Source organism: Amphiura filiformis, chromosome 7 (genome assembly GCF_039555335.1).
Source record: "Amphiura filiformis chromosome 7, Afil_fr2py, whole genome shotgun sequence".
Lineage (NCBI taxonomy): Eukaryota > Metazoa > Echinodermata > Ophiuroidea > Amphilepidida > Amphiuridae > Amphiura > Amphiura filiformis.
This window is the reverse complement of record NC_092634.1, coordinates 13,073,819-13,086,979: the sequence shown is the minus strand read 5'-3', so window position 1 is coordinate 13,086,979 and position 13,161 is coordinate 13,073,819. Positions and strand designations below refer to the sequence as shown.

General features: G+C 36.6%; 1 protein-coding gene across 1 annotated transcript in view; it reads right to left on the bottom strand.

Annotated features, from left to right (window-relative positions):
- The window catches only part of LOC140157650 (putative cytosolic acyl coenzyme A thioester hydrolase-like), a 37,576-nt gene extending 24,800 nt beyond the window's left edge, over positions 1–12,776 (bottom strand). Inside the window, exons 1-2 of the mRNA XM_072180891.1 lie at positions 12,599–12,776; positions 6,462–6,493 (exon numbers count right to left, since the gene is read on the bottom strand). Coding sequence (XP_072036992.1) covers positions 6,462–6,493; positions 12,599–12,690 — 124 coding nt within the window. The 5' untranslated portion in view covers positions 12,691–12,776. The remainder of the gene's footprint in view (positions 1–6,461; positions 6,494–12,598) is intronic.
- Positions 12,777–13,161: the final 385 nt, after the last annotated feature.

Genomic DNA, 13,161 nt, shown 5'->3' with positions numbered 1-13,161 from the left:
ATTGGGACCCATATTTAGGGATTTTTTTTGGAAGAGTAAAAACTCCCTCGGTCTAAAACCAACTATCTTGTTTCCAATCCCATGGCAACGGGTGATGTTCATGAGCCCCTTCCCCCCTCCATCTAAACCAGAGAAGATGAGCATCTCCTCTGGTCTAAACCAAAGTCTATATTGCTTCCAATGCAAAGATAAAAACAAAAGTCTTGCTTCCAACCCATGGCAACGGTTGAATGATGTTATTTTTGGAACGTTGACAACATACCATATGCATCGAGTTGTAACCATGGTGACCACGTAGATTTAACTGAGCGGTGTGTCCTTTGTGGTCCCTTTGTGGTCGACTTCTGGCACGTTCAAAACAACCAACCAATCACAAATGATGTGGGAAGGACACCTGATGATCATTTTATGAATGGGGCAACATATGTTTATTATAATTAGATGTCTTGATCCATGCATGAGTAAATCTTGAACATGATGGGAAATAGAAGCTTGGGTCTTTTGAACTTGGAAGATACGTACCTGGAATAAATCAGAAAGGAATAAAAATCGGCAAAAATACAGCGATGGATTATCATCAAGGAAATACGAAATCGTGGACAATTTAGAATCTTGCTGATCAAAAATGACAGAAGGAAATAATATATTGTAATGATCGAATTATTATTACTATTATTATTTGTCAATTAATAATTTTGTTTTGAGATAAAAAAAGTGAAACATTCATCAGTTTTTTTAGTTTTTTCCATTTTTGTTGGCAACATTGTTTTTGGCAAGTAGAAAAAACCCTCAGTTTTTATTAATTGCAATTATTATACAGCAACTATTTATAAAGCCAAGTGTAAATTGTTTGTAAACACGTTAAACGGACGGTACATGCACATAATTACACATGCTCATCATCGGGTCAAGTGGGTACGTTGACGCTACTCAAGACTTTCTCACGGTACTTCCATGATTTCATTTGGAGATGAACAGGAAGCAGCATGATGTTTTAAAATAATATTTTAATGTGGACTACTGGACTATCCATATCCTAGACGTTTATATCAGATTGAAGAAAATTATATTTCTTTGAACTTCATGCTTGGGTTGGACGACGAACTCGCCAGACCACTGACAACGCGACCGGTCTTTCCTGACATTGGTACCGGCCTTGCGGTAGGCCTAAGTTACTTTGTTAGGCCAACCTTCGAAGTTCGAGGCACGAGAATGATGGATATAGTTACATGGAGCGGCGGCAGAAAGTTAATTGATGACGGTATTTGCTGGAAATTGTATCAAAATGGAGAAATAACCCGGGAGAATTAAATGCCGTGCCGACAATTTATAGCATTTGATCATGGAATATATCTACCAATAAATGTTGGCTTTTTTGTTTTTGTTTGAACCGCACCGGATCCGGATGAAGTAGTTAACAACAATGTTTAACCAGTACTGTAGTGTAGGTATCCAATTGATCCGGCATCCTCAGGCCATCATCTATCTGTAAATTGTGATGTGCTGATCCTGATCCAATATACTTGCATTGCGTAGAATACTTTACGAGAAAAACATTATTTTGGGACATTTGCTTGTAAGTTCTAGGCCACAAAAGGTCTGAAGTAAAACGAAATGAAATTGAAAACCTGATGTCATGAGCATACATATCGCAGGCGAAAAATCCCGCGATGCGATAGTGCATCTCAACGGCCCGGTCAATGGACAACAAAACTTCCCCGATTTTTCCTGCGTTTACTCAAGAATTTTTTGAGGTAGGAACTTATATTATAATATATTATAATTATGTCTTGAGATGTTTCTTACAAACACTCTTTCTCGGACTCTCTCTCTCTCTCCCCTCGCTCAAATCTTTGTAAACAAACATAAACAAATTAAAACATAATAAATGATACGGAGAGTTTGCGGTACATTTTACTTTGTCGATTCTTCCTGCAGATCTGTTTGCTTGATTTAAAAGATAATTAAGCTGTTTCGTTTCATGAACCGTCAATATAATCGGGTTTCATTGATTTTTTTAAATTGAAAATACTAAGAGTAGCGGGAAGAGTAGGCATGAACGTCGACAAAATCCCCCGGTCCCCGCACTCCGTGCATCCGCGGGTATTCATGCTTGTCGGTGAACTTTAAAAACACCCCCTTTTGCAACTCATTTCGCGAAGTTTTTAGGGGAAAAAGACCCCTTTTTTTAGCGATTTCGCGAATTATTTGCCCTTCAACAATACTATTTTACAACTTGTTTAGATCGCAGCATTGATTATCCAGCTGAAAATGGTAAATGGGTGAATATCACGACATAACAAAAATATTGGGAGTAGGCTTTCTTAATCATAATTATTGTTTAGGCCTACATCAAATCATGTGCGCGATGTGCATGATATTGAACCACGTTCCAGAGATAACCATACGCGGTATGACTGTTGTGGGATTTTTTTTTTCGGCTGAACTAACTTTCATATAAATTGGAACTTGATTAAAAAAACTTTTTTAACTTATTTTTCTCCACGCTGACGGTTCCTTTCTGTGATGTAATAAAACTAACGGTCAACTATTCGATCGATCACCATAAAAATAAAACATGATAAGTGCTATACATTTCCACTTCTTAACAAAGGCTGCTTTGTCATCGTGGTAGCCCTAACAGAGTTTGTATTATACGCTAATTGAGATTGACATTTCAATGGTAAGTGCCCGGATATAAAGTGGTTCACGTTGGCTTTATTGGTTTACTCGATACTTGATGGGCATGGAGACATTGGTATTGATTTTGCTTTGGGTGGCAGTTTTGGGCGGTCTATCGACCTTTCATGTCCCTAAAATCTCCTAAATTCTCCCTAAATTCTTTTTGTCAACTTAGGCTAATTCCTCATTCATTGATGTTGATAATCTTAGGACGATTTTTCCTTGTTAGGTCGTTTTTGGTTTGTAGTGTGAGGGTCAAATTTTGGTGTCTGCTTGGACGGGTGGTTTCTGATTTCTGGCTAAGACTCTGGCTTCCAAGAGCCTTTCTATCGCCCATGCATATTCGATTCGTAAGATTTTAACAATAACAGATATGTATAAATGTTGAGCTCCTATTCTATCGTTCAAGAGTGACTCAAATTCAGTTCCCTCGGTTGGTGGTGTGCTGCCTATGACCATGGAGCAAGTGACAACTCTCTTTAGCAATAGACAAATTACAGGTCAGACCACCAACTTCACAGTGTACGCAGTGAAGTCGATACTGCAACAACTTCGGAAAGTGCACAAACAATCCAGTCTTTTTTCAGTGAAAGATTAAAGACGGGCTTGTTTGCGCACTTGGCAAAATTTTCAGACGTACATGTACACATTGAAATTAAGGGCATCTATAGCTATTTCGTCATTAATAGGGATGGGTCCCATTGGAGGTCAGTGAGATAGATTTAGATGCTCAGTCATGCATTTGTCTGCTGCCCTCATTCAACTATCTGTGTTTATTTTTCAAGTTACTTTTTTTTATTTCGTACAAGCATTGTAAATTATATTCATAATGTCATAATGATAATTCATACACTCCTAGATAGTGAGAACCAATCAAGGCACATGTTCATGACGTTAGTTACTAGCCGTGCATAAATATTGTATAATTGCACGGACGCGCACTCCGCGTAGTACGCACAGTGCTTTCAGACACGTACATTTTTCTTGCGGGTGGATGCATTTATATTTGCTTGCATTTTCCAACATTTTCAGTGACAATTTTGTTATAAAAATGGCGAAAATCACAGGATTTTTTTCTTGTGTATGAAATAGGTTAATAAATGCGTACAGGTACCACTTGTTGCTCGAGAAATTGTACAAAATAATGTACTTGTACTGAGATGTTGATGCGTCTAATGCACTCCCCCCTTCGGGGCTCGTGCATTAGATGCATCAACATCTCAGTACACATGCATTATTTTGTACAATTCCACTCTTAATAAGTGATACGCATTAACTATGAGGATACTGAGTTATAGTTACTGTATCCAATAACGTCATAATAATAAATGAAGATACTGAGTTATATTGGAACTAGATTTATACTATAAGGTTTAAGCCTAGGGACAGGCACATCTGAGCTATTTATTTTACTTGATAATAAAGCCCTATGTAAATCTGTGCCATTTTATGCCAGTGAAAACACCATTTTTGGAGAAAATGATGAATAAAACCAAAATTAATCTGTTTCAGATGCTCTAGTTTGCATTGACAACAGATTCAATGCTTTAGGAAGCAGAATGCAACATTGACTTCACTTTTGAATATTTTTTTCTGTGAGATATGCCTTGGTGAAAATCACCGTTTTGGTCAAAAAAGGGTCAAAAAGGGCATTTTGGGGAAAAAATTCTATTTTGACCCAAAATTCATCTTCTGACAAAAGGGAAACATGGTTTGACAAAAACTTTCATCCTTTTCACATAACAATTCCAGTTCACTTATTTGCTGGGAGAAAGCACTTTGGCAAAATTTGACGTTTTTACCACCTTAAAATTTGAATTTTCATACAAAATTTCACAGATGTGTTGAAAATGATAACATACATAATATTCAACAAAATTAGATTAAATTACAGTGAAAACAAAAAATTGACAGGGGGCACAAAATGATCAAGTCCCCCATGCACTCCTATGGCAAGTCTTATCAGAGAAAATGGCCCAATATTCCGACAGTAATTTCGTCATAACTTCACTTAGCAATACAGTAGAAGATTGGTTTTGGTGTCAAATTGTTTCTGAGAAGTTCTCTCTTCCAATAAATAACAATTCATGTTAATAGAATTAATTTGAAATTTTTATGCCTGTCCTGCCGTACTATTACTTACGCTGACTTTCGTATTCGGCGAGGAGGAAGATTTCGACCTCCTCGTTTGTTTACAAACAGAGAGGTAGACAAAGGGGCAGGCCGCGACAAATTTTATTTTTTAGCTTGCCCGATCGGGCAGGCAATATCCAAAAATTGGTTGCCCGAAATTGCCCGAAATTAACCCAAACTTCCCGGCAACAATTGGCGACAAAATCACTTACCGTACTCATCATGCAGTGCAGTGCATAGTACCGTAAGTGTGCCGAATTTGACAGTTTCATTCTTACAGAAATCCAATACTTTTCTCAGTTAAGTTGATAAATAAATGAGTATTCATGAAATGCATAAAAAATTAACATTTCATTCAATTATTTCACTGTTTGTTTCTTACATGTGGAAAATAATGTGTATTTTATGTGAAATCTTGTCAGTAAAGTCACAGCGATTTACGTATAATTTCGCCAACCACTAGTACATCTCAATCTCAATCATATGCAAATACATGGCCAGCTGACGTTATTGACGTCATGATATTTGCACGAAACAGGTTCTATAATTGGCCAAACTTCCAATACGTCACGTAACGGCATGATGTGCATATATATACATGTATATGTCTGCAAGTCTGGTGTGGGATACGAGTGCCTTGCGAAATTTGAGTTCCATTTCAAGAAGTTTTCTACTTTGTTTTGACGTTTCTTTACTTCTGTGAACACGCCAAGTTGGACAGAAATACTCCATTTTAAATCATCAAGCTTTAATTGGTTTAAATTTAGACTTGCCCGATCGGGCACAGCTCTTCAGAGTTTTAATTGCCCGACAAAAAATGTGATTGCCCCGGGCTATCGGACAGGCGATTTGTCGCAGCCTGCAAAGGGGCCTGTCAACACTGTTCCGCTTGTCCAAATACTCAAGTATCAAAAGGATGGTCCACAATAGAGACTAAATCAGTGATTCACGCAACATGAATAGGGGATTAAAAAACTGTGAAGTAGGACCATGTGTAGGTAACCCAGGCAAACCTTAGTTAACACATTTGCTAGTCAGCCAAATTCGCCGACAATGTCAATGCATTTTTACATAGAAATTTAAAACAAGTGCCCGAAGAAAGAAACCTACATAAATATGTTTTCTATACTTCACTTGACCCAAATATGTGATTTTTTATGGTGATAAGTCACCCGCACATGGAATTTTAGAGGGATTTGGATAGCAGTTCCATTAAAAAAAAGCTGCTATCATAATGAGACTTAAGATCTAGAAACACCCCCGAAATGCCGTTTTGGGGAATTTTGCTAGCTGAAACTTTTTGATGAAAGTCAATCTTTGACAAGATGCAACTTTGCTACGGAAAGTGCTATGAAAAAATGGTTTTCAGTTTTGGCTTTGTTTACTCAAGGGCTTTAATTTGATATATGAAATGATGCAGTTTGATGGCAAATTTTAATTCACCTAGAACTAGTATACCTAGGCCTACCATCATGACCATGTGCTTCTATTGTCCAATTTGCCATCAAGATTTCGAATGAAAACAGTTCAGACCCAGAACACGATAATATCAGAAATTAATAATTTGTTCTGGGTCTGATTATATATAATTATTCGGACTATTTAAGCCCCGGCTTTTAAAACTAAATAACTTTTTTTAAGCTTACTTGAGCTCGACAATAATCGTGAGCTTTTCAGGGGAAACAGGACACCTCGCCCACACGCAACTTCGCCTACACGGCATCTCGCCTACGTGCCATCTCGCCCCCTATGCAATGCAATGCAATGCATTGCAATGGCGGTTGTGGATGTATCATGGCGATCGATGTGACCGGAAGGGTCGTGTGTTCCTGTGTTGGTAGCAGACTGTACGATCAAGGATTCGTTCCAATGAATGCACGGGAATATTCAACAAATTGGGGTGTGTGTGTGGGGGTATGTGTGTGTTTTATAAATTGAGGCCCCTACCGTCCGCGTCCCGGTGTAGATTATGTTCGGTTTTTAACACACCGTGCTGATGTGATTATAACAATATTTTAATATGTGTATGCATTTTTTCAACATGCATTTTTAATAATTTGATAACTTCTCGTTAAAGTGTGTTATACGTGCATTTTTATGATGATAATTATAAAGAAAAATATGACAGTCTTAATTTTCTTAATAACATTGATTGTTAAAACTTTCAGCCTACTTTTAATAACTTGATAACGTGATAAAGTGTTTTAAATAAATTTTGGCCATTTTCAGCGAGCAGGGCCTGTGCTGTGCGTTTCGCCCCTTTTTACACCGCGGGTATTAGCTGCCGACGATTGCTTGACAAGTCCCCTGCGTGACCGCCAGCCAAACCACGGAATGGCCCGGAATACATTGGGTGCTACGGTGACAGTGCCATTGATTTACCCATGTCATACCCGGCGATTTCGCGGAAGTCTTTACTTGCCAGCGTGTTGGAGGACGGGTAGTGTGCGCAACAAAAAAATTGTAATTGCGGGCCGTGTTAAAACATGTTTTGTGCTTGTCCGTACCATGCACACGAAGACGAGGGAAAGCCATTGAATTATGATACAAAATCATAAGGGTAATGAAAGTTGATTCCAAGTTTCCCATCATCGGCATCACTTTTTTACATTATATCAGCTTATATTTTCACGAACAATAATTAATTTATTATGTCCGAAATTTAGGCATTATAAATGTATTTTTATGTTAAATCCTTAGGCCTATGTATTTTATTTTTACAGTTATGTTTTCATGAACAAAAGAATCAATTAGGCCCTATTATATGTGTTATTTTATTTTACAAATTATGTTTACTTACTTCATATAAGTTCATACTTTAGTGTTAAATTAATTATGGCCAGTATGGCCTAATAATTTATATAATATGGCCAAAAAAAGCACTTGCGAGTTTTGTGTATTTTTATTTAATTAACCGAATCATTCATTTTACCGGCTCAAACTCACTTAAAATAAAGTTTGAGATGTTCAAAACTTTTAAAACTTGCAGTCCTATAAAAGATATTTGCAGTCCTATAAAAGATATTAAATCAGAGAAGATCTTCTTTGACATAGCCTAATGAAACAATTAAGGGAAAAAAAATATTTGCCAAATTTTTCAAAGACAAATGCGCACAACTAGCAAAACAAACGCCAGCAGCATGCAGCTTTGAGATATTTTGTGGGGTGCTGTGCAGTGACTTATGCCCCATTTTGCACCGCGTGTTAACGGCGGATATTAGCTACCACTTACACGAAAACGCCGGGTGTGCTTATGTTCAATCAATGGTACCATGATCCAAGCACGTAAAAATGCCAGAATACACCGATGTACCTTCCTTCCTTGACAAGGCCGGGCCCCGGGCGCGGCCGCATGCCATACACACTGATGTACGATCGATTGTTTGACAAGTCCCGGGTCAAGTATCCTCTCAGTTGGATTAAGACCCCGAGAATTATACGGGCCATGTTTTGTGCTTGCGACGTAGGCCTATCGGAGGCACGCGAAGAAGAAAAGGTTGCAAATGTTTGCAAAACTGGTTAATACTAAATACGATTTCGCTAAAATTTTAATTTGGGGTTATTCTTTGTCAAAAAATATTATTAGTATTAACATGCTCCCTTATAGGCGTACACATCCAAAGACCCGTCATTTTCTTATTGTTTTCACGCAAAAGGCCAGCTCCCAAGACCATTTTGTGGAAAAGTCCTAAGTTTTAGAATATGGCCCAGAAAGAACTTTTTTTGGGGGGTCTTCCTTGAAAGGCCTCATTTGTCAGCAACTGCCCTCTTTTTTTTTTCCTACTCCTATTTATTGCACAATTTGCCCCTGAAATACCTTATGAGCGCGAAAATGAAAAATGTTACTTTTGCGCGCATAAAACTGAATCCGGAATCTGTGTTTAGTTTTCTTTCTCCTATAATTCTATAATGACTTTGGTTTGTTTATTTGTTCTCTCTACGTCCACTCCCGTATACACACCCCACCTAACACTCCATACACACCCCTTCCTGAACACATCTCGAAGAATCAAGCGCGGAAATTGAAAATGTTACTTTTGCGCGCATAAATCCGAATTTGAATTTTTTGTTTTTGTTTAACGGTGGTGTTTGTTAGAAATCAGTAAAGAAATATATGATGTGCATGTATAATATACAAGAAGGTATACACATGATAAATGAAAGAAAGAGAATAATTATAATAATAGAAACAAGGAAGGAATTATTTTAGACAAGTGTTAATTGTGTGTATGCCCAGCCTGATCATGCAAACGACATCCGAGTAATCCGAGCTTCCAAATCTGGGTGTTTGATAAGCCTAGATAGGGAAGACCTATTCATAGACGGTGCGCACATGAACAGGCAAAATACGGGGCAAAATAATGATTTATATGAAGTTTAAAATGAAATTATGCATGGTATTTGATAGACCTAGAAGACGCGGTGCGTGTTAACAGGATCTAGGAAAAAGTTTCAAATTAAATCACAGCTCGTATATCAATAAACACATTTATTGCACAAAATGTTTCCATTTATTTGAAATTTTTTCACAGGGTAGCTCCGATGTCTTACAAACATAATGAATTTGATTCCAATGTATACTCAGTGGACATGTTAAAACATTACAATGCCAAAAAATCAGCATGATCAGGGTTGAAACGTTTTATGTAAAACGATCGAAGGCCTACATTATATGGTTTTATCTCTTGGCGGCTCTTGACAGTTCAGTTTAGGCACACTAAATTAATACTAGGAGAAACTTAAGAAATAAGGGGAAGGATTCGACTTTGAGCTTGTCACCAAGAAATTGACTCCGGGAATGCCCGAATAGACTTTGAGCATTGGTCATCAAAAGGCCCTTCCATCATGAGACGACCATCTATATACACGTTGCGTAGAGAAACGTAACACTTGCATCTGTAAATGCGTAGGTCTTTAAAACTTTTAGTTTTAGCTATAGTCTTTCACATGTCATTTCAGTACACCCATTATAATCATTTTTTCTCTTTCCCGTCCAATTATGCTTGTTTTGTACTCCGGTGGATAATCACATGGTTCAAACTATAAACGAATACCGTTAGATTGTTAAACCCAGTTTCCTCCTTCAGGCATAAGGCCAAAGTCTTTCTTTCCTTATGTCCTTAATTTTTCTTTATTCAATCCTGTTCTTTCTTTCTTGAGGCCTATGCCTAATTATTTTTTCCCCTTTGATACGTTATTGTATTGTCAATGGTCATGTCATATACATAAATAATTCAAACTTTCTGACTTTGGTTTGAGCTGAGACTAAAATACCTAAAGCCTTACTTGCATTTGAATCAAATAAATATATTATATAGGATACATGCTAAATACTTGAAGCCAAAGCAATTAAGTATAACGAGTCAGATCATGCTGACGGTGTTTATGCTACATCATTTGCGCAGGTGCTCCTTTGTTAAAAGGGAAATGCCTGATGAGGAACGGTCAAAGAATAGTTCTCGCCAGTCAAGAAAGATAAACTGTGAAAGTCCACTAACCGCCCACCCGAAAAGGAACTTTCACCAGTTCGTCTTCATGGTCTTTCTTACGCCATGTGAGATACTAGTAGTGATCATATATTCTGAGCTAAGCATAAACTATAAAGAAAAAAAGTCCTACTCGTCCGACTGTCAAAAAGATTAGACGGTTAAATAATAGCATTGCATGAGTACGACACTTATAGAATACTAGCTTAAACATAATTTATAAATCATCATTATCAGTTTGTTTTATAAAGTTTCAACACCCGTATAAATTATACGACATGCATGAATAAAGTGCACATGACATAGGCATACGTGTCTTCCAAATCTAGGTTTATCAAACTCCCAGATTTGGAAGTTATATGAAGTGGTCCTTTTTTATTATTATTCATTTTGCATTTATATTAAACAGGACAAAACACAAATAACTTGAGAAAAAAAGATAGAAAGAATAAAAAACAACATACACAACACAAATATATACAAAAGCATCTCCAACATTATAATATATGACTAGTACAATATTAATGCATATTTTTAAATTCGTTTTATACTTCGTTTGTCCGTGGACACACGAGAAAGACAATAATATGTTATATTTATGTAATTATTAATTTTCTTTGTTGTTACATTATTTTCTTACACAAAACATTCCCATTTCATACGAATTGGTCCTTCAATAATGTGTGATTTGCATAAAAAATAGCTTCCTATTTAAATGATAGTTTTCACTGATAGGCCTAGCTCTTATATATTAGCTCGTACTGATCGCATTATCCCCTTTTAATTTCGAGCCAAACAAATGAGGCAAATTTAAAACGAAGAAAATTGCTATTTCATTCCAGCGCCTACAATCTGTGTATTAGCTCGCCGATCATATTATTATCGGGCGGGAGCTAAAGGAAAATTATAAAAGACCAACTTGGACCCAAACCATACCGATCAGATAGGGCCTACCGCGAGTCAGACTCAGATGCCAACAACAACCCACTGACCAGGAACCACGGAAATCAATCCAAAAGTGGCAATATAATAATAAGAAATTAAGAACACATGCAGTAAAACATAAAATCAGACCAAATAAAAGAGGCGAATAAAAGTAAAACAAAATTGTGACTAAAACATTTAAAAAAAAGTAGAACCACATAACAAAACAATAACATAACACATAACAAAAAGTAGAAAAAAAACCATAAAAATAAAACAAAAAGGCGTAAATCCGAAAGAAAGCAAGACCAAAGAAAAGCATACGCAAAAAAAAAAAAAAAAATTAAAGAAAAACATAAAAATGGAAAAACAAAAAGAGGACAAAAAAAAAGCCCAACCCCCAAACATGTCAGAAAACAATACCAAATAAACAAAATCAAAAGGAAACAGTACAAAATACAGACATACATAATATTAATTGATACAGACAATATAAAACAAACAAAAACGCATAATATACAAAAAACAATAGGTTCGTACCAAATTAGTATGTAGTAGGCTACAAAACATTACAAAATAAAGAAAAGGATAACCAAACCAAAACGAGCCAAAATATAACTAGAAACGTAACAAAAACAAGCAAAAAGCCATAGACCTATCCCAAACAAAGAAATTATTCACCAAACAAAGAAAAGCATAAACAATACACCAATTAAAGGAAAAAACTAAATTGAAAATATAATATAACCAAAAACCCACTCACACAAAGCTCTAATAAATCCAAACGAAGAAAAACAAATAAACATTAAACAACATAACAAATTATAGCAAGAACCAAGAACAACAACAAAGCCAAACACTAAAAAAACATTACGAAATATAAAAGAAGAATATTAGTTACCCAATAAAGAAAACATGCAAAAGTCCAAAAGACTATTAAAAAAACGGTACCGTAGGAAACGTAGGCCTATTAAATTTTGATGCACTATACTTTTCTTATTTCGGAAACGCAATACTGATACTATAGCTAAATTAGGTGAGGGGGAAATACAACTATAGTCTATACTTCTCAACTTCAAATCACCACAGCACCATGATCAAAAACAATCATCACCTATCGACACCGGGCTATTCTCAAGACTAGGACGTGGTCACTATATTCTCGTCCATTCAATGGTAGGGCGATTTAATGAATACATCATTGATAGTACGATCTGAATACACACACATCCTGTGCGCATCGATCGTATACATCCACAATGCCATTGCGTTGCATTGCCACAATAGCTAATTAGGGGGCGAGATGGCACGTAGGCGAAATGGCGTGTAGGCGAAGTGCATTGTGGGCGAAGTGTCCTGTATTCCTTTTCAGGTTCACAAGACGCTGATGACGTTTGATGCTAGCCACAGAAGATAAAACAACCACCTCAGAAGCTCGTAGTCGGAGTATTCTCGAAATCCACATTCGATAAAGCAAAATAATATGTCAACCCAAAATAGGTGGCAAAGGAACAAAGTCAACAAGTTCCAACTGCAAGGTGACGAATTCGTTACCGAATTTGACACTTCCGAATGTTTATTGACCAAAATATGACACTAGAGGGCGACAAAGCCCTGGATAGTTAACTAGTAAAGCTGAATTTATACTCGATCGCCGAGCGATGCGATTAATCGCTTTTGAAAAAGCGATTTGCAATCGCCGAATTTTGCGATGCATCGCCCGTCGCTTTTGCATTTATACTTATCACGGCGATAGCGATTGCATACGACAATTAAAATATTCTAAATGCCACAAAATACATTTTTAAAACATGAGTTGCTGTCAATAATTATTGCTTTGAATTAATTTATCACCAAAAGTTAAAAATCGAGAAAGGTAAATTAATTAGCAAAATAATAGATCCAGTTGGTTGTATATGATTGGTTGACGCATTCA